General features: G+C 40.1%; 2 protein-coding genes across 4 annotated transcripts in view; one reads left to right on the forward strand and one right to left on the reverse strand.

The window, feature by feature from the left end:
- Nucleotides 1-5,243: 5,243 nt before the first annotated feature.
- Nucleotides 5,244-23,059, reverse strand: part of TRPC3 (transient receptor potential cation channel subfamily C member 3) — a 78,042-nt gene continuing 60,226 nt past the window's right edge. For all 3 annotated transcript variants that reach the window (XM_040966572.1, XM_040966573.1, XM_040966574.1), the window contains 2 exons: nt 7,744-7,819; nt 5,244-5,862 (listed from right to left, as the gene is read on the reverse strand). In XM_040966572.1, the coding sequence (XP_040822506.1) occupies nt 5,720-5,862; nt 7,744-7,819 (219 nt within the window). In that variant the 3' untranslated portion in view covers nt 5,244-5,719. The remainder of the gene's footprint in view (nt 5,863-7,743; nt 7,820-23,059) is intronic.
- Nucleotides 12,442-13,183, forward strand: LOC121146978 (ubiquitin-conjugating enzyme E2 variant 1-like). Its single transcript, XM_040966575.1, has 2 exons — nt 12,442-12,596; nt 13,075-13,183. The coding sequence occupies exons 1-2, from the start codon at nt 12,442-12,444 to the stop codon at nt 13,181-13,183; spliced, it is 264 nt and encodes an 87-aa protein (XP_040822509.1).

Raw genomic sequence — 23,059 nt, forward strand, 5'->3', positions numbered from 1 at the left:
GAACAGCGGCGCTGACGTGACGTCAGCACGTCCATGTGATTGGCCCCAAGACAAAACGAAGTCCCGCCTCCGTAAGCCTGATCCAATCAGAGGTGGACAAGAACGGTGACCAAGGACCGGGGTCTGGGGGTGGGAAGGGCTGTTTCCATAGAGACGGGAGACGCTGGCTCCCGCCTCAGCCCTGCCCTAAGGGAATAGGTCAGCAAAGCAGCATCGAGGTGAAGCCCGGGCTTCTGCCGGCCGCTGGCGCTGTTAGAAAGAGTTAGCTACTGTCGCGACCAAGTTGTCTGACAGCTGCAGTTTATTTTGCTTTACAAACGCCTAAGTCTGTTGAAGAGCTCAGAGACCAACTTTGGTTTATGTGAGCTATTTTGTTAATAATCGCCAATTAGACATTAAAACTGAAGACAGTATTTTTAAAATGTGTCTTCATAATTGTATTTTTCAAGTTAAAGCAGAACAAATAGCATGAGTTGCAAATCTATAATTGTGCAATTTTGTAGTAGACAGCAGGAGTTTCAGATTTGATTTATATTCAATCCTTTTTAAGTTAATTGTATGTTATTTTACATAATTAATAAGGATGGATACCCATGATGACCACTGACTAAGATGGGGAGCTCCGGTCAAGACATAGGGAAAGGTGGGTGGGACAAATGCTGCCAATTTTCCTTATCTTCCTTTTTCTCCTACATGGGGGGAGAAAGGGTGCTCCCAGCTGCCAAACCTCATCAGTACCTGGGGATGAGAGAATGACCATTTGCTGTCTTCTTAGAAACCCCAATGTGGAGAAGAATGTTCCAAGAATATTGCTTGCGTAGTTTTGATAGTTCTGAGATGCTGTTGGTTTTGTTGCTTCAAGATAGAAAATCCTTACAAAGACCATTGGCTGACAGAGTCCACCCCAGTGCACCCACTCACCTGGATACTTGCTGCCAAAACTCAGCCAGGAGAGTTGTCCAACCTGCTGTGTTCTCCATCCTCTGACATGCACTGTGCTCTGAAGGCCCAAAAGAGCTTGCAGTCTTGTCTCCCATATGCACCAGGGCATGTCATCCACTGCATCTGCATCAGCAAAGGAGGAGACCCAGTTCTGATACATGCATGTGGTCCAAGGTCAGACTATAAATCCTATGATCTACCCTGTGGCCAGAGTTTTCAGGCCTGTGGTCTGGTTGGGGAGTCCCCCAAGAAACCTCACCTGGGATGACTCCATACCTAACTCTTGCATGTGCCTGCCAGGACAGGATCCAGTTCAGACCATCACATGTATCAGACTACACGCACACCAATGATTGTGGTTGCCTGATCAGTTCTATCCCCAGCTACAGGTCCTATGCAAACCTATGGGATACTGAATATAGCCTACTATAGATCTGGCCCTTATACTCACCAGCAGGAACTGCAGCCTAGTTGGGGTAGCTCCCATTACCCGCTACCAGACCTGCCCCTAGGCCCGGTTCCTGTGCATGCCAGTGTTTACAGCAGACTACTCTGGTCCAGGCCACATCCCAATGAGGCTCTCATATACACTTATGCTTGTTACAGCTTAGCTCAGCCCACTGCACCCCACAACCCAGTTCATACATATGCCAACTGATACTGCTGCCTTGTCCAGCAAGGTCCACCCCCAACCCAGACTGTCATGCTCACAAGTGGAAGCTGCAGCCCAGCAGAGGAGTGTCCACAACTTCCCCACTAGGCCCAGTCCCAGATCTTGCACTTTCCAGGGATTACTGTAGTCCAGTCTGACACAACTTGCAACCTGTCTCAGTACTTGCTAGTGGATGCTGTGGTAAAGCTGAGCCAGTTGGCACTTACTATAGCTTTTGCATGAGCCAGTAGATGCAGTTGACTGGCTTAGCCTGGTCCTCCCCCAAACCCAACTCACATGCAGGCTGAAGATTGTTGCAGCTCTCCTCATCCCAGATTGTCCCCAGTCCCAGCTTTCTTGCACAGCACCGGGATGGGGCCTGGAAGAAACTCCTGGCTCCTAGCTTTGGATGGGCTCAGCTCCAGCCACTGTAGCTCTTTGGGGAGTGAACCAATGAATGGAAGGTTTTTCTCTAATAAATCTGCCTTTCCAATAAAAATAAATAATCCTTAAAAATAGAATGCAGGGCCCTATATGGTGGCCTAGCGGCTAAAGTAATCACCTTAAAAAAGCCAGGATCCCATATGGGCACAGGATCGTATTCCTGCTGCTCCACTTCCCATCCAGTTCCCTGCTTGTGGTCTGGGAAAGTAGTCGAGGACAGCCCAAAGCCTTGGGACCCTGCACCTGTGTGGGAGACCTAGAGGAAGTTCCTGACTCCTGGTTTCAGATCAGTGCAGAACCGGCTTTGAGGTCACTTGGGGAATGAATCATCAGGTGGAAGATCTTCCTGTCTCTCCTCTTCTCTCTTTATATATATCTGACTTTGCAATAAAAATAATAAATAAGTCTTTAAAAAGTAAATAAATAAATAAAATGGTTTCATTTTGCATATTTGAAACATAAAAATATTGGACATGACTGGGCAATCCAGTTATCCTAAGTTGTACTAGCTCTCTTGTAATAACCACAATATATTTCCATATTTTTTAAGTTCCTAAAGTGTACAGAACTCTTTGAAGATACTGGGTCCCATTTTGCACAGTGCCCACTTTCACTTCAAATCTAGGAATCCAAGCTTTTCAACAGACTGAATGCCAAAATCAAGAGTGCTTAGTAAATGTTATCCAAAAAGATATTTTACAAAACACAATTTTTTTTAACAGGAAGGCTCAAGAAGTGGTTTGAATATTATTCTTTCCTTTTATTATCTAGAACTGAGATTAGCAAAATGGGCAAAAGGTAAAATGTCACAAGGAAAGAAAAATTGTAGGCTTTTTGACAATCTTCTAATTGTAGGCACCCTGATGTCTTTCTTCTAGGCAATGTGTTTTGGTCCTGTTAAGATGCTCCCTTCTCCAAGCTGTCCCACCATCTATGAGCTCTGCTTTCTCAAAAGATCTGTTACAATGAGAAGAGAAGGGATTTGTTGACCCAGAACTATATTTAACCTCAAAAGAAGTATTAATTCTGACAGCAATCCGTTAAGCTGATCCTCACCTTGCCCTGTGGTACCACATTAGTGCTGTGCATCTACACGATATCTAACAAGATATGGTTTGCCTACAGTGATTCACTGAGGTAATGCTCTCAGGAAGAAGAGAAGTGGGGAAAATGTAGGGAAAAAGGCAACAGAGATATCATCTCAGCTTGGATCCTGCTTCAGCCCAATCCTTTCCCAAGCTGTAGAACAAGAAATTCACGGCAAGTTTGTCCCAGCCTTGAATCAAGGGGACCAGTTCTTGGCTGTTGCTGTGACACAGAGCGATTCACCACTGCCTGCAATGCCAGCATTCCACAGGCATCCAGGCGTTACACTTCCCATCCAGTTCCCTGGTAATGTGTGTGGGAAAGAAGCAGAGGATGGCCTAAGTGCTTGGGCGCCTTCATCCACCTGAGACTCTAAATGGAGTTCCAGCTTCCTGGCTTCAGCTCTGTCCAGCCCTGGCCACTGGGGCCATCTGGGGAGTGAACCAGTAGAAGGAATTGTCTCTGTCTCTCTCTCTCTGTTAATGCTGCATTGCAAATAAATAAGTAAATAAATATTTTAAGGAAGAAAAATTACTTTTTTTTTTTTTTTTTTTTTTTTTTTTGTTACTGCACTGCACTCTGACTCTTCATTTCAACTGAGAGCATTTCCCTGGAGAGATGATTAGCTGGGAACTGTTCAGGAGTAGCTAGGAAATAGGTACGATGACCCATTAGAAAGGATCTGGGCAGAGCAGGGATAACATCCACAGCACTTGGACCTTGCTACTGTATATCAGCTGTATATAGCTTAGTAAATTAAACAACCAGTGTTAACACCCCTTCAGTTGTTGGAGGCATGAGCCGAAAAAATAATAATAAACTAAAATAAGGCATGCCTATGTACACATACGCTGTGGATGTCATGAGCTTTATCTCCATACATTTCTGATCTCCAAATTCCAAGGATTTCAGGCTAAATGTCCCTGGTCAAATTGCTGCTTCTTCACTTAGCATTTTTCCAACCTCAAATATAAAAATTACTAAATAAATATTTTGTTCTCTAGCCATAAGCAAAAGTTCCCACACATGGAATCTTTATTATGCTACAAAACAAAGTTATCATCTATTAAAGAAATTTCATATATTTAACATTTTAACAGAAAGCATGGTAGCGTAACAATGGAAAAATTCAACATTTTATTCAGTTCTGAGGCTTAAATATAATATATAAAATTTGAAAAGTGTTTCAGACAAATAGTATTAGCATAGCACAAAAACTAATGAAATATTTTATAATGGTAGCAAAAAATTTATAAAGTTGTCTTCGTAATCAGTCTGTACTTAAAAATTAGAGACTAAGACGCAATCTTAAAACTTCATGTAGTTCCACTTAATGTTCATGTCTGCCTTCCTGGTGTGGTCTTAAAGATTTTGAAGTATGATAGTTTTTAAGACTGCTAAACCCTTGGAGCTGTTGAAGTCCTTTCTTAATATCATGAGGTGAGGCAGGTGGCCAGTATTCAGCTCAGCCATGTCAGCAGTCAATTGCACATGCATTACAGTGTATTCTGTGTAGCAAGTGGAATTTGTAAGTAAGAAACATCAATAATTATCATCAATGATGGCAAGAGATACCTCAAAAAGAAATGGAATACATCCAGAGATGGTTGGCCATGTTTTTCTAGACAGTCATTGCTTTCTACTTCTTTCCCTAAGAAAAATCTCAAAAAATCTCATCCAAAACTAGTAGGCAAGCTATGAAGTCAGCTTTTAACCTTATTAGATTATAATAGAGCATCAGAAATTAGGTTATAACACAATAATAACCCTCTATAAAACCCAACTTTAAATAAAACTCCCCACCCCCCATTGACTAATTCACATTATTAAAAACAGCAAATGGAAGTCTAACACAGAAAACAAACAACATATATTTTAGAAAACTCTTTAATATGTTGAATTGAACAATTCTAAGAAACTTAAACATGTAATGTAATTTTACATTTTCTAATTCATTTTTTGTTAGGTTCTTTACTCGGGGTTCCAAAGCTCTAGGATTATTATTGAGCTAAAATTCTAAGAAAATCTCGCTTAGACATAGCTGGTTGTAAAATTTCTTCAGTTTCTAGATTTCAAAAAAAAAAAAAAAAAACCTTTTTAGGACTTGGACAAAGAAAGGTATGCTACATAGTGATGATCTTTTATTTTTATTTATATCTTATTGGGAGTTCAGTTGGTTTCAACAACATTTATTGAGCACCTACTATGTACCAGGCACTGTCCTAGATGCTGGAGACACAAAGATGAATAAGACATGGTCCCTGTCCCCAAGGAGTTTACCATCTCTTGGAGGCAAGCAGGTAGTGCAAAGAATTACATTATAATCTAAAATGAACAAAAATATCAGAAATGTTGGTAATATAGGGCTTTTAAATACAATAGTATGGCGTTGTTTGCAATGTCAAGGCAGACCATTTTCATGTGAAAAAAAAGAACAAACAAACAAAATCAAAGAAGACCTAACTTTTAAAGGTTCACATGATAAAGGTAGATAATACTAAAACTTTACACCACAGTTTTTCAAGTATTTCATACTCAGATATATTATTGCCAACATTTGTGCTATGGTCAAAGCCAGAATTCCATGTTGGAGCATCATTCACATCTCAACACGCTGGGGTTCAGTTTCTCACTGAGTTTATGAATCAGAATGGCTAATTCCTCAGTTGCTTGGCTCTTGTCTTCCAAAAGTTCATAACGAAGGCTGGAGATATCTTGCTTGATCTCCTTCAATTCACCTGTAGTGTTTGTATGAAAAATAAACATGTAGTTGATAATTTGTCCTTTGGATTTATAAAAGAACAAAGAGTGAAATTCATAAATGTATTTCATAAAGTCTCTAAGGTAGCATTTCAATTTCTTTAAAACATGTTAAAAACATCTGCCTAAAATAATATATTGATCTTTGAAAAAGCTGCATAGTCCAGCTATAGTATTAATGGTAAAACTCAGCATTAAGTATGGTCCTTTGGCTCACTCAACTTTTAGCATAGCATCATCCTCCGAGCTGAGCTACAGTCAGAGTATCTCCATGGTTTTACAAGGAGTTCCCTCGTTTGCTTCAGGCATAGGGCTTGACATCTTCATCAAATGTCTCTCATGACTTGAATTAAAAGGAATCCTAGCCAGACTAAACTTCAGTAAAAATGATCAGTCTATTTCGTAGGCAAACACTACTCATACAGATGAAGTAAATATTGAAAGACAGAAAGGGAAGGAGAAGGAATATGGGGTGCTTATTAGGAAGGCAATGATGAATGTGGGATCAAGGAACCAACAGTTTGTGTGACAGGATCTGTATATAAGGAAGTTACAACCTACAGTGAAATTGAGGGGTTTAGATATGAAACCTCTGGCCATGTGAGTTTTGTCTATTAAAACACCACTGCCCTGTAACTTAGTTGGTAGTATTTCCAGTATAGACAGAGTGTACTTAAAGCTTGGATTCGCTTGCAAGGGACTGTAATGTAGATAAACTATCAACCTTGAAAATAACATTGGGGCAGGAATTTATCTTAAATCCTACAACTGATTCTATAACTCATTGACACCTTGATTTTGTTGTTTTTTTAAAACATTTATTTATTTTAATTGGAAAGGCATGTATACAGAGAAGAGATAGAGAATGATCTTCTGTCCACTGGTTCACTCCCCAAGTGGCTGCAATGGCCAGAGCTGAGCCAATCTGAAGCCAGGATCCAGGTGTTTCCTCCAGGTCTCCCATGTGAGTGCAAAGTCCCAAGACTTTGGGCCATCCTCCACTGCTTTCCCAGGCCACAGGCAGAGAGCTGGATGAAAGTTGAGCAGCTGGGACACGAACCAATGCCTATATGAGATCCTGGTGCGTGCAAGGCCAGGTTTTTGGCCACTACGCTACAGCACTGGTCCCTGACTTTTCATAATAGAATAACATGCAAAATACATTTTTGAGTATATTATCTTTATAATGCATTGAAACATAATTCCTATGTTCTACTATATAGGAGGCAAAACTTTTTTTGTTTCAAATAAAAATAATAGTAAGTCTTCCTCAACAATATGCACAAGGGGTCAATGTTAAGGCACAGCAAATTAGCCACCACTTACAAAGCCAGCATCCCATAGGAGTGCTGGCTCAAGTCCTGGCTACTCCATTTCTGATTCAATTGGCTGCTAATGAACCCGGGAAAGCATCAGAAGATCCATCCATTCACATGGGAGACTCAGATGAAATCCTCGGCTCCTAACTTCAGCCTGCCCAGTCTGGGCCATCATGGCTATTGGGCAGTGAACCAGAGGATGGAAGATCTCTTTCTCTCTCGTTCCCTCTCAGTCAGCATATCCAACAAATGAAATAAATTTTAAGTAAAAAAGGCCATCATCTACTCTCTAGTTGTCTAAGTGGCTGATAGGGGCCCGAGGACTTGGCCATCTTGTGCTGCTTTCCCCAAGCCATTAGAAGGGATCGGGAGTGGAAGGGAAGCAGCTGGGAGCACCCAGTTAGGATGCCAGCATCACAGATGGTAGCTTAACTCACTAGGCCATAAAGGATTGCATATTTATAATACACTTCAGTGTGATATCTTCCGAGATCATTAAGTTAATTATAAAAGGACATTTCTCATCTTGGGACTGCTTACCTTCATTAACTTCATCATTTTCTTTATCTACTTGTGCTTTCAAAACATATCGTTTTATAAGTCTTTTCATTATTTGCTGTTGGGCAAAAAGAAAACATCAAATCACCAGTGATATACATAAGGACGCTGGTTCCTAATCACTAAAGAACCTTGAAAACCTGTAAAGCAAACTCAGAGGAGAACTGTATGTCACTAGTAACAGAAGAATTACAGAGGTTTTAGAAATTAACCCCTTTACACCTGCTGAAATACTGCATAATCCACAAGCATCCTTTTCTCTCCACTCCAGGACTAGAAGCTTTCAACACAAACTAAAGTGGGAAAATTTCAATTTATAGTTTCTCCTTCAATGAATGGCTTCTTTTTATTTAAGTCATACTGACTTTATATTTTGACTTGAACTCACTATTTATCTTGATGTTTTTCATGTAAAAGAATATACGAATAAAGAGAATTTAGATATTTAGAGAAGGTCAGAAGAAATAAAATCATGGCTAAGTATACTATCTAAAGATATTCACTTATTTTGATGTATATCCTTCTAATATCTTTGAGTTATGTATACATACCAATACTGCATGTATTACCTTTTATGATTTTAAAGTATTTCATGTTCTTTTATATTGCATGCTTATCTTCCACAGCTTTATAAATGCAGTCTCTATATTTCACTAAATAAATGTTATAGCAGCAGAATTATCTTACAGGGTAATTTTTTTATACGTATGGAAAAGTTAAATGGAAATCCTATTTCAAATCATGAATAAAAAATCAATTCCATATGCACTCAAAGTATGAAAGACAAAGCTTTTGAATTCTTTAATAAATAATAAATAAATTTCAAGATAAAGTTGGATTTAAAATGGTAGATTCTAATAAAAACAGAAAATATTGACAAATTTAATTTCATTCATTTTCTAAAATACCATGAAGAAAGTAACAAGGTAAGCTATGAACTGGAAGAAAACACTATACATAAGTATAACTGACAAATAATTTGTTTCCAAAAGCATGAAGAACTTTACTTGAATAACAGCTCAACCAAATTTTAAAATGGACAAAAGATTTCACTGAAGCAAAAATGTAAATGCTGAATAAGCTTTGGAAGCTCTTTTCTTGTGGAAATGCAAATTATAACAAAATGATATGCAAACTTTCATCAAATAAAGGGAAAAGAAACTTGATACTACCAAGTGTTGAAAAGTATATGAGTCAATGAAGACTTTCATATATATATAAACAGACCACTCTGAAAATAATTTATTATCTTGTAAAGTTGAATATATGCACAACCTTTATCCAAAATGTCCATCTTTGGTATAGAACCTAGAGCAACTTTGCAGACATAAAGCAAGAGATATAATAGTTTATATGCAATGCTTATAGCAACCCTTTCCCAAAGAGCAGACACTTGAAACAATTTAAACACGTAGCATACAGAAGAAGAAACAAAGAAATTGGAGCAGTGTACACAATGTAATCCCATTGTGTTCCAAGGACCATTCATGGACCACAGTGTGGATGACACAGTATGGATGAAACTCTTCTAAAAAGCTCCATGACAAGTGTGTATGATACATTTTAACGATTACCTATATTTGCAATAAACTTATTTGAAAAGAACACTGTAACAAGAGGATCAGAAATCCCCACTTCAGGATAGAGATTTCCTTTTAAGTTGGAGGTATGAGGATGGAGTAGAGAAGAAAAAGTGGAAAAGGGGGATGAGTAATATTAACTATGACACAAAATGGTGATTTCACAGTTGGGCATCTGCTTGTTCTTTACAACTTACTATGTGTAACATCCATACTTATGCATGTATCAAATATCACATTTCAAATACAATAAAGGAAAAGGAGCTGGAGGAGAAATTACATAGACAGTAAGGCAAGTATATACATCATATTTTTGAGGAAGCAAAAATTATGGACCTAACTGATTCACCAGATGCTAAGGACAAATAAAACAGATGAATCTATGATGACTCAAAATCTGTTTTAGAGAAATTGAGCAGGAAAAGTATATTTTACTAGTTAAAGTACAAAACCTGCTGGCTTGTGTGGAATCTAGACCTCAAGAAAGACTCATAAGGGGGTAGATCCTTACACTAGATTCTTTTATTCATTCAGCAAATATTTATTCATATCCTCTTTTGTGTCCAGGACACTCCTTGGTGTCAGGAATACGGTACTAAAGGTAGTTCCTAGACAAGTGAGATTTCTTGTCTGCACAGAACAATCCGTTATGACAGGTAAGCCCCACAGAAATCTTAATAAGTTTAAGGGACAGCGTGCACAGATCCCTATAAAAAGAAAATAAAAAGCATGCACATTAGTCAAAAGCAATCTAAAAGTCAGTAATACAAATCAGTGAGGAAAAAAAGACTATTAGACAAAAAAGCTAAGGCAACGGATTAACCATATAGGAAAGTTAAAATTAGATGTCAGCCTCACCCCATGTATCATAAGAGTCAAATGGACCCAATGCCTATGTGTGAAAAGCAAAGATTTTAAAGAAAAAGATCAATTCTGAATATATAAAACAACAAACCATGAGGAAAAAATTGAGAAATCCATATTCAGACCATTTTTAAACTTTAATATAATAAAGGATAGCAATGAAAAATAGCCTGATATCAAGAGAAATTCCTATGTGAATATCTGTACCCATCAAAGTCTTACATTACTGAGACAAAGAAGGTAGGAACTTAATTCAATTATAGTGTTTGAAGGAGGAGTTCTTGGAAAAGTGACTTAAATTAGATCAGAATAGACTGTGGTAGCTTATACCGAGAGATGGAGAGAGAGAAAGAACAAGACAGACATTCACACCTGCCTGTCTCTTTCCATGTGACACTTTGCACTGCACCTCAGAACTCTAACAAGTAGGTCATGCCAGATGAGAAATATGAGCTAACATAAGCCTCTTTCCGTTATAAAGACATCCTCTCTATAGCATTTTGTTCCAGTGATGAAAACCTATTGAACACAGAGATTATTTGGAACTGATAAAACCTAATTCCAAAACAAGGCATGATCAGTATCTTGTGCAATCAAACTGTCATTAGCAGCTGGGACTAGCCACTTGCCCTTAGGGCTTCCCTGAGACTCACCAGACCAGAACTGAAATGACCACGCAATCCCTCTTCAACCACGCAAGGAAAAGCCATGAGAGCCAGAAGGAATCCGGGTCCTTCAGAGAAAACAGGTTATTTTCTCCCCTTACTGTGAGAAAGGAAGATAGTGTTCCCCACCCAGGAAAGAATGGAATCCGTGGTGGTTACTCAGAGAAGAATAGAGTTGTCTGAAAAAAGGAAGCCAGGAATGCTATCCATAGTAGGATGTCTACTCTTGTCAGTTTGCTTCCAGTCATTAAACTAGGGAGAGAAAAGAACTGAGAGCGGCTGGCATCGTGGCACAGCTAGCTAAGCTGTTACCTGTGGCACCAACATCTCATATGGGCACCGGCTTGAGGCCCAGCTGCTCCATTTCAGATACACCTTCCTGCTCATGGCCTAGGAAAGCAGAACAAAATTGCTCAAGTGCTTGGAGCCTGCAACTCAGGTGTGAGGATCCAATGAAGCTCCTCCTTATGCTTACACCCCGAGAGCCACCGACGACTTGAGGGTGAAGGAAAAGAACCTTAGATCTGATCTGGAGACAAGCTTTAAAATGATTAGAAATATGAGATTTCCTAATAACCAGAGACTAGAAAACCAAAGGGGAAGAAACTGGGAAAAGTTAGGAGGAAATTAGTGAAAACAAATTAATTGTTATGCGTTCACAGCAAGAGACTCCTTAAGAAACCCAGGATACAAAGTGAAAACAAACCAAAGAGAAACTGTTTGCAAAATATACTAAGAATCAGTCACCAGGATTTTGACAAAGCAATACAAAGACAACAAACAGTGTTAGTAGAATTATGCAAAAGAACTTAAGTTCACACAAAAAGAAAACCTGAATGACTACAAAAAGCTCTTCAGCCTCACTGATGAAGAGTAATTTGAGTTTGACACTCTTTTTTCACTTTTTTTTCTTTTGAACAAAATTCAAACCTACAGAAAAGGGGGAAATGGAGTAACCCAAACTCTGCATACACTTTATTTAGATTCACTAATGTTGAAAATCTGTCACTATGCTTTTCCTTCTCTCTCCTACGTTATATTGCTGAAATGTTGCAAATTAATTTTCAGATAGCATTTTCCTCTGTTCTTGGATAGTTCACTGTCTATCTCCTAATAAGTAAATGCTACAATGATCAAGTTTATAACATTCACATAGATCAAAAACTGTTTAATACATAGACCATATTCTGTTTTGTTTTCTCAACAAAATATTGCTTGCTGCTGATAGATACCACGTGTCTTGGGGCAGATGCTGTGATACAGTGGCCTAAGTCACTGCTTGTAATCCCAGCTTGAGTCCTGGCTGCTTCCATTTTCTGCCACCCTGCCACCATGTAGGAAATTCACACATAATTCTTGCCTCCTGGCTCTGCCAGACTCAATCCTGGCCCTTGTAGCCACTTAGGGAGCAAAGCAACAATAAGATTTCTTTATCTCTGTCAGTCTATGTACAAAGAAATAAACATATCTTTAAAAAAAAAATTTAGCCTGCACAGCAGCACCCAGGGAACTGAAGTCTGGTGAAGAACAGGCCGGCCTTTGAGCTCTAGTGCCACAAGATTACAGCCACCATGGGCTCAGATGTAAAAGTCCCTTGCGATTTTCAACTGTTGGAAGACCTCCAAGTTGGCCAGAAAGAACTAGGAGATGGCACAGCTAGCTGGGGTCTAGAAGATGATAAAGACATGACACATACAAGATGGCCAGGGATGATAACTGAGCCTCCAACAGCAATTTACAAAAGTGTAATATACAGTCTTAAAATAGAATGTGGACCCTTATCCCCAGAAGCTCTCGCCTCTTTGTACGACTTCTAACAGAAATTAATATGAACGGGGGCCTGGCCCAATGTCCTAGTGGATAAAGTCCTCGCCTTGAACGCCCCAGAATCCCATATGGGTGCCGGTTCTAATCCCGGCAGCGCCACTTCCCATCCAGCTCCCTGCTTGTGGCCTGGGAAAGCAGTCAAGAACAGCCCAAAGTCTTGGGACCCTGCACCCGTGTGGGAGATCCGGAAGAACTCCTGTCTCCTGGCTTTGGATCGGCACAGTACCGGCTGTTGCACTCACTTGGGGAGTGAACCATCAGATGGAAGATCTTCCTCTCTGTCTCTCCTCCTCTCTGTATATCTGACTTTCCAATAAAAATAAAATAAATCTAAAAAATAAATAAACTAATACGAATGGAGTTAATAGTTGTAACGAAATGGTGGACCCCAGGGCCATCTCAGTGCTGGCCAGGTGGCAGAACCTGCAGAGCATCAAAGTCGTGCTGCAGGAACTCTGGTGCTTGATGATGGCAAAGAGAACCTGAAGCTCCTGCAGCCATCTGAAGCACAGTGCTACAGTAACGAGGCTGCAGCAAGCTGGCCACCAGGCAGGTGGCAGGCTCCACAGTAATTCATTTCCTAGGTTCGTCTTGTAGGCCTCCAAGTACTGGAAAGGAAGCTCCCATTCAAAGGCAATTTATTTAAGGATACTGTAAATGATATCAATTTTTTGTCCATTTGAAATATATAAGTTGTGTTAGAATATCATCCTATCAAGTGTAACCACGGTCCACGTAGTTGAACTTCCGGGATCAAGAAAACCTATTTAAATTGATTCCCACCCTCACTGGTGGGACACAGCTAACTCAACTGTGAAAAGACACGTCACACAGTCAGCTTGCTGGCCTGGGCCTCTCCCTCCCCCCAACACCCTTCCTGGCTGCATCCCCCACCACCACCGTGCCAACCTGCATCTTCAGGTGGCTCCTTAGGGGAAAGGTAAAGGTTACGGGGGGGGGGGGGCGAGGGACTACAGCAGGGGTGGGGAGGTGCTTCTCACCTTGGTTTCTTTCTTGAGTCTTACATGGTGCCTTCTCTAGCCATCACCCTGTCCTCTGCCCTCCACTAATGGCTGAAGCATAGATTGGAACCCTTCCCCCCCATGGCCCCCGAAATTGGCCTTCAGTGTTGACTTCAGGGCTCCCCGACACCTTGCTCCCCTACTGCATCGAGGGGTGTGTGCTCCCCTCTCCCTCAGGACTTTGGTGTTCTGTCACCTCTACCTCTATTCCAGCAAGGAGGCCTCCTGGGGTTGGGGAACCACATCCACTCTGCACCCGCAAGTGAGTGCCAAGGCCCCAGCCCTGCACTTGGGTCCCAGAAGCTGCAGAGGCACTCTCTCAGCTCAGATTCTGAGGGTGGTAGTGACCCAGACCTGCCAGTTCTCAGAGTCCTTCCTACTTCGGCATGGGGACAGGCTGTCTGGAGACCCAGCCACGCCCTGGAGTGCTCTGCATAGTCCTCTCCCATAAATGCTTCTGCTTTTCAACATGGAAGACTCCATGTTGTAGACAGGGCTCTCGCATGGGGCATCCACGGTCCCTTCAGTTGAATTTGGAATAAGACAACTGGAATGGAGAGAACGCTGGAGCCAGGCTGAGGGGCTGGACTGGTGCGGGTATGGAGGTGGAAGCCGGTGTAGACAGCAGGGCCTCGAGGTGGGCTGCCCAGGACAGTGCTCCATTGCCCCCTAGGACTAATCAAGGCTGAAACGTCAATGATACTGAAATAAAAGCCAGTTATGGTGTCCTCCAGGGGAAAAAAAATTCATATTTTAGTTTTCTTTAATCTGGAAGAGGTACTTGGGTTTTGTCTTTCATGAAGCTGAAATGTTTCAAGTGTACAGACCTTTTTTGTAGTTAATAAATATTTTGAACTCTGATAGTACCAACTAGTTATGAGAAACTCTTACACCCTGCTAATGGAAATATAAAACGACATAAGCACTACCCTGCTTCGCGCGTATTACCCAGGAAAACTGCTACCAATATGCAAAAAGCAAAACCCACATTTACTAAGATGCTCATTATTTCAGGATTTAAAATAGTCAAAAGTCTCACAGAACTAACTATTCTGCAGAAGATGAATGCATAAAGTGGCTTTTTCATACAATGGAACATTGTATAATAAATTAGAACGAAAACTGAGAGATACATCTGCCAACATAGATAAAAGTAGAGACAGTACAAGACATGCAACATTTATTTACATATATCTCAAAAACAAAATATTTTATGATGTGAATAGGTTTATATAACAAATAAATATAAACGTAAGTATACATGAGAAGAAAATGCTTGAACTTCAAGATAGTGAAAATCTCTGAGGAAGAAGGAAATCTATTGTAATGAGATGAAATGTTTGACTTGTATCAAAAATCTTGCACCAAAAAATCCAAATAGGGCAAAATGTTTACATTCATTACAGCAAGTTGGTAGTGACTTATAGGATATTCATAATAGCTCTCTACATTTAAAATAACCTATAATTAAAATTTTAAATCTAAAATAATAACTATTAAAGTAATTATCTACATTTTTATAAAAAATATTTATTTGAAAGGCAGAGTTAGAGAGGGTGGAGGAGGAAGAGAGAAAGAGCGAGAGAGATATTTATGGCTGGTTTTCTCCTTAAATGGCTGCACAGGTAGGGACTGGGCCAGGTCAAAGCCAAGAACCAGGCCCTCATTCCAGATTTCCCACAAGGGTGGCAGGGGCCCAAATACTTGGGCAATCTCTTGCTGCTTCTCCCAGGCCTTTAGCAGGGAACTAGATTGGAAATGGAGCAGTTGGGATATGAACTGGCAACCATATTGGATGCCAGTGTCTCAGGCAGCAACTTCATCACCAGGTATCAGTTCCAATACATAGTTCTTTACTGCTGCCTAGCAACTGATGTGTCTGACTAGTCTGGGCATTCATGTCAACTTCAGCAATAACCCTTTGAATTGTGTGTCCACGGTTCAAGAGCTGTGGGATCCTGCTGCCTCATGCTGTATAAGGGAAATACTGGAATGTACCTTGTAGATTACACGTAAATTACTCAGCACAACTATTTTGTAATTATCACCCAGGCTTTCATAAAGCAAACCATTTTCAAAATGCTTATTTTCAACTACTTGAAAAGCAGAGAGAGCCTCTCTCTCTCGCACAGCTCAGAAAAAGACAGTAGAGAGATTTTTTCACCCACTCCCTCCACTGTTTCACTCCCCAAAGCCTGCTCAACCAGGGTGGTATCAGGCCAAAGGCAGGAGTGAGTAACTCCATTTGGGTGGCCCATTCTGGGAGGCAGGGCCAAGCACTTGAGCTGTCATTTGTTGTCTCCAGAATGCGTTAGCGGGAAGCTGGATTGGAAGTAGCTAGAACTCTGACATGGGGGAACAATTCTCCTCTGCTCTCCCATCTCCAAACAAATCTTAATTCACTTACATTAATAATGACACTATAAGCAAGGGCCATGAAATTCACAGTAAATAAAAAATTAATTTGTATATATTATGTTTAAACTATTTTTTTCATCAAAGCTCATTTCAAAACTTAAACTGACCCATAAAAGATTCATCTTTATTTCTCTCTTTCAGCAACCTTGCTTAACAGAAATTTACAGACTAATTTTCACATTTCATAAAAATCCAGGAATTGTCTAGATTTGGTATAAGCCAATGAGTCACCTTTTAAACAGCAGATGATAGTAACTTTTTATCCTGTCCAGGATATGGAAACCCAGAAATTCCAAAACTATAACTAACTGGCACTCTAACAGCAGAACCAGTTTAAACTCATTAGATTCTGTTAATAACAGGATCCTAGGCACCTTGTAAATACAGCAGAGCTCAAACTGCAAGGCAGGCAACTTGGGCATGTGCAGAGAAAGAAGCTTTTAACCTAAAGTAATACTTTGGAACCAACATTTCCATCCCACATAAGCACTGGGCATGAATGGAACCTTAATACCAGAACTCTTTTGGAAATGAGGATTCAGTTGACCCAAAGACCCTGTGCTGAGCTCCATCTCACTTGTGCCTTAGCATAAATGGTGTGGATCAAAAGACCCCAGCCCCAATTAAAAATTACCACAGCGGTGCTGTTGTGTAGCAGCTGAACAGCTAGCTGACCTCACCAAAACACTATCTTTTGTCCAAAAACTGGTGCTACAGTATTGATTTCTATGCATGTAAGACCTTGAGCTCTTGTCCACAATAGTAGCCAGGTGAAGATCCCAGGAAATAGACAGAACATTCATTCTTGCAAACAGAACCCAAGTTGGCTTTTTTTTTAAACTTCTTTTTATTATTATCATTTTATGATACAGTTCTGTAAGCCCTGGGATTTCCCTTATCCCTTTTCCAATACCCTCCTCCCTCAATGAATTCCCCTATATCATTACTATAGTATAGTTCTTCATACACAATCAAAATTCTATCATTGTGGGCATGGACAATGGCCAGAGTCCAGCATCCTATTGTAAAGATATAGTAAACAGTTTCATTGGGAGTCTATCTTTGATCTGAAGTACAGATGCATACTGCATTATATCCTCACATCTGGATATGACAGTCTCCATTACACAGTTGCTATACATCCCCATAAATGAAAAGCTATGAAAAAAATCAACAGCAGGAAGAAAAATAGAAATTTGCAATGCCTTGAAGTTAAATAACATGCTACTAGATATGATAGTCTCCACTCCACATTTACTATACATCCCCTTAAATGAAAAGCCACAAAACAAAATAACCAAGTTGACTTTCAAACCAAGAGAAAGAATTCCCATGTAGGTGGTTGGAGATTCTCCTTCCCAAAGGCATCAGAGCTTTTCTTTTTCTTTATTTTGTACCAATTCAAATTTAATTATCAAATGTTAAGAATGCTATGAGTTGTTTTCATACTCATTGTCTTATTTAATTGTATATGAAAGACCAATCTGTCATGCATAGATTTTGTGGTATGAATTTTAGAAACCTAAAAAAGGTGAGTTGAAATGATAAGGTTGGTTTGGACCCAGGAGTACAAAGTGAAGTTTTAAGAGGAAAGGGATCGGCACGATAGCCTAATGGTTACGGTCCTCGCCTTGAATGTGCTGGGATCCAGCTCCACTTCCCATCCAGCTCCCTGCTTGTGACCTGGGAAAGCAGTCGAGGACAGCCCAAAGCCTTGGGACCTTGCAGCCACACATGGGAGACCTGGAAAGAAGTTCCTGTCTCCTGGCTTCAGATCGGCGCAGCACCGGCCTTTGCAGCCACTTGGGGAGTGAATCATTGGACGGAAGATCTTCCTCTCTGTCTCTCCTCCTCTCTGTACATCCGCCTTTCCAATAAAATAAATAATTCTTTAAAAAAAAAAGAGGAAAGGGACTTTAGAAATATTTTTTCCCTTATTTTAAGGCAAGTCATTATGAGATTGCCTGACAAATTACCTTACACAGTCCCCGAATAAACATCTGTGATTCAGAGTCTGGTACTTTTTCCAGATAGCTAGCTGAATCCATTTTTGGACAGCTGTAGCTGTTAGAAAACAACCTCTGTGCATTGAGCACAAATCTTGCTGTAACTTCTAGCCTCTGTTCCAAGTTACGCTGTGCAGAGCAAGAGAATTATTTGCTGCTGTTGCCACTTGAATGACTTTCAAACATTCCCTCTTCCAGGTTCCCATCCCAGTTCATGTAATTTTAGTCATTTGTTTATATCCCGGATACAGGCATACTATACTACTAAATCGTATTGCAGTGAATGCCAGTCTACTTCTTTCTTTCCTTTCCTTTCCTTCTTCCTCACTTAAACATTTACCTTCCTTCTTAATTTTTAAAAAAGATTTATTTTATTTGAAAGGAAGATTTTTTTTTAAATTGAGAGAGGCGAGATACAGCAGATCTTCCATGTACTGGCTCACTCAAATGGTCACAATGGTGAGAGCTGAACTGCTCTGAAGCTGGAGCCAGGAGGAGCCTCCTCCAGGTCTCCCGTCTCCCACATGGGAAGGAGATCCCAAGGACTTGGACCACCTTCCTTTGCTTTCCCAGTGTTGTGTGTGTGTGTGGGGGGGGGTGGGATTTGGCACAAAAGACAATAGCAACCTCGATTCTTGTCTCACATGGAAGAGAATTTTCATGCGAACAATTTCAGTGTGTAAAGCAAGATTTATTTAAGAAAGAGATCTCCTGCCATTGTGACAGGAGGAGGCTCCAAGGGAGGAAAGCCCTTGAACATTGCCATTCTTCTCCAGAGGAGGCATTGTTGAAGTCATGGACTGTACCTTAAGGCCACAAAGCCAAATGCCCATCTCTTCCCAGACTGAATTTTCAATGCCAAATTCATGTGTTGAAATTCCAAAACCCAATGTGAAGGCATTAGGTGGTGATTAGGTCATGAACGGGATCAATATCTTTAATAAGAGATCCCAGGGAGCAGGCCTCTACCAGACACTAAGTCACTGGCACCTTGATTTTAGACTTCAAGTCTCCAGAACCGTAATATAACAAAGATACTGTTAAACAAAAGATGAGAACACATGTGCTATGATTTGGACAAGATCTGGCTTCTAAACTCATGTGATGTTCAACCCAAAGTCACACAAGTTAATAGTAAAAAGAAGGTGGAAACCCAATTGTGGTGACTGGGTCTGAGGACCCACAGCTAGTTCATCCTTGGGGGTGCGCATCGGAAAGGCGATCTGGGGAAAAGCCATTTTCTCTGCTTCCTGGTCCACCAGGTGATGGCTCATCCTCATATGCTCTGCTGCTGCCATTGTCTACCCTCACCAGATCACCCAATCGAAGGGGCCCACTCAATCTTGGACTATCAACTTGCAAAACCCAGAGGTAAAAATAAACCTAAGTAGTTTCTCTTGGTACTTTGTTCTGGTTTTGAAAGGCTGACTAATTAAACCTAAGACTGTTATTTATAATCATACTACCATCTTTAAAACATAAGTCAAAGTCATGTCTTTCAGATAAGACACAAAAGGAAGTCAAAGAGGATGAGGTATTATGGCATAGTGGCTGCTTAAGCTATGGCTTGGGTTGCCTGCATCCCATACACTGTGCTGGGACCAAGTCTTGCTGCTGTTTTCAATAGAGCTTCCTGTTATTGCACCAGGGGCAGCAGATGATGGCCCAGCACTTGGATTCCTTGCACCCATGTGGAAGACCTGGGTTGATTTTTGGATTCTTCATATCACTCTGACCCAGCTCTGGTTGTTGCAGGTCTTTTGGGGGAGAGAACTAGCAGGTGGAAGATCACTTTCTCTGTTATCTCAAATAAATAAAATAAAAAAGAAACATTTTCCTAAAAGAAAAGTAAGGAAAATGTGGTGAGCCAAAGAGGGGAGACATAAGTTGACAAAGAGGAGAGAGGGGAAAAAGCAAACAAATAAAAAGTAAATTAGATCCTGATGCAGTAGCCTAGTGGCTAAAGTCCTCATCTTGCATGTGCTAGAATCCCATATGGGTGCTGGTTCTAATCCTGGCAGTTCCACTTCCCATCTAGCTCCCTGCTTGTGGCCTGGGAAAGCAGTCCAAGACAGCCCAAAGCCTTGGGACCCTGCACCTGTGTGGAAGACCCAGAAGAAGCTCCAGGCTCCTGGCTTCAGATCAGCTTAGCTCCGGCTATTGTGGCCACTTGGGGAGTGAATCAGTGGATAGAAGATCTTTCTCTCTGACTCTCCTTCTCTGTAAATCTGTTCCTCCAATTTAAAAAAACCTTAAAAAATAATAGAAGGAGCACGAGTGATGACAGACAAAAACAAAACAGATTCTGAGAAAAAGGAGTTAAAAATGGAAATGGATGAAAAATTCAAAAGGAACAGAAACAAAATGGTAGCTAGGAGAGACATCAATTGGTGCCTTTGAGGGAGAGACACCGAATAATGGAGCAGAAAAAAAAATCTCAAGATAAATTTGTTCGAAATAAAAGAAAGTTAAATGTACATAATAAAGGCCATGCTGTGTGCCAGGAAAAACTAATGCAGTTCCATCCACAGAGCAATCACTAGCAAGTGATTGGATTTGTAAGATAAAGAAAACTTAGGGCAGTGAAACCAACACCTCAGGTCAATTATATGAGGAAAACAGACTGGTCTCAAACTCTACACTGTCAACATGCCATTCCAGCTAGACTGCATAGCCGTGTCTACAAACATATTTTAAATATGGATTTTATAGCTAGCAAATGTATTATTTAGAAGGCAGAAACTGGTTTAGAAATAACACCAAGAACAAAGTTCCTAGGAGCTCTTCTTGAAGAAACTGCAAGAAACTTAAACTGACAGAGATTAATGGAGAATTATGGCAAAAAGAAACCAGTGGTGAACGCGGAGTCTGTTTAACTGCGTGACTTGCACTAAAACAAACGTGGGTTACAATCTTAACCAACGCAGTCAAGGGGATCAGAATACACCATCATAAAAGATGTCACTTTGACATAAGGATTATTTTAGCCATACGACAACTAAAAATCACCAAATACAGAAAGGGTTCTCTGCCTTCTCCCATCTCCCTAAAAGTGGAGCATAAATTTTCCATCATGAAGGCCTTCTCTCCTCCATCACACTAGATGGAGGAAAAGCAATCATTGTCACTGGGAACAGAAAGTTGGCACCAAGTTGGGTCTGGATAAGCAAACCTTACGAACAGAACTTTTCCATTCATTTCTTCTATACATTTACCCTCCTGAAGTTTATTGCTCCTAGTTATTCACGCCCCTTTTCCTATGTGTTCTTCCTTCTCCATAATTTTATCCCCCTTTGTTAAAACAGTAAGTCCCAAACTACAACATCCCTCTCAGCTATTCATCACTGAATTCTCCCAATGGGCACTATACATTTCATCTCTGCTCTTTCCCTTCTGTTAGACTCTTTGCTTTTTAAGAATGTTGTTTGAAAGAATAATTGAGAGAAAGGGAAGAACAGAGACAATTCATCTTTTGCTATTTTGATTGGTAGGCCTAGGTACTAAAGCAACAGGGTAGAGGACAATATTTTTCAAGTCAGAAGGACACAACTATACCTGAAGGCATAAGGGTAAGCACCAAGAAAAGTAACTCTATATCAAGCAGAGACCAACAACTTTTCCCCCCAGGTTTTCAGTCTGGCATGCAGCTAACTGAAATTAGAACTTTTTCTCCAGCCTCCATGGCACATAAAAAGTTTGTGCAACTTTACAGAAGTTCTTTATCAGGCAGGAACTTTCCTTCATGTCACCAGTACATTTCCTGAACCACGAGATAATGTTAGGTTGAAAGGCACACATGACAGGTATATAGAAAAGGCCACATCCCTGACATTGTTCAGGACATACTAGGGACTCTGGGTTGACCAGCTCCCATCTTTGTAACATGACAGAGAATTGAACTTCTGCTTTCCTTTAGCCTTTTAGTGGTTTTGGATGTGCTGTACCATGATAATCCCAATTAATACGAGAAATTTAAAGACAACTTTAAGATGATGCTGAGTAGACAAAGGAAGATCTGAGCTGAAGAAAAGGTATTCTGTTCTTAAAGAAGAAAACAAAGGAGCTGTGTAGTGTATAGCAAGATGATCCTCTACTCATGACACCACCATCCTACATAGGATCTGGTTTGAGTCCCAACTGCTCCACTTCTGATCCAGCTATGGGCTGATGGCTTGGGAAGGTAGCAGAGTATGGCCCAAGCTATTGGGCCCCTGGACCCGTACGGGAGACCCAGAGGAAGCTTTCGGCTCCCGACTTTGGACCAACCCAACTCTGTCTGTTTCGACTATTTGGGTAATAAATCAGTGGAGCCTTACAAGTAAAATAAATGAATCTTTAAAAACATTTTTTTAAAAAATAAAATAAAAAAGGAAAAGGAAAACAGAACATTATAAAGATATCAGTTCTCCATAGATTAACACAATCACAGTAAAAATATCAAAACAGCATATTGTATAAATAAGAAAAGCTGATTTTAACATTGAAATACAAAAAATATAGATGAAAGAAAAACCAGGAATCCTTCTGAAGTAAATGTATGCGTGTATTTAACTTGTTTGATTTTGCTTTAGACTATAATCATTAGCATAACATAGTTTTATAATATGAACAGATCAACAGATCAAAACAGAAAGCCTAGGAGTAAATCTACATATAGGAATTTATTAAATTATAGAAGTGATACTTCAAACCAATGCAAAAAGTGAACTATTCAACATAGCTAGCTGTATTATCATCTGGAACAAAGGATAAAATTTCCCCATGTTACTTTAAGATATATTCTATTTGAATAAAATATTTTCCAGATAGGAAGTGAATGTATAAAAAATATGAGTTAACATTGTTATATAAACACACATGGGAGAAGATCTTTCCAAACAGGACAGGAAATTAAGCTACAAAAAGATTTTTTCCAG

The sequence above is a fragment of the Ochotona curzoniae genome, unplaced genomic scaffold, assembly GCF_017591425.1.
Source record: "Ochotona curzoniae isolate NIBS_2020 unplaced genomic scaffold, NIBS_Ocur_1.0 scaffold_4506, whole genome shotgun sequence".
Lineage (NCBI taxonomy): Eukaryota > Metazoa > Chordata > Mammalia > Lagomorpha > Ochotonidae > Ochotona > Ochotona curzoniae.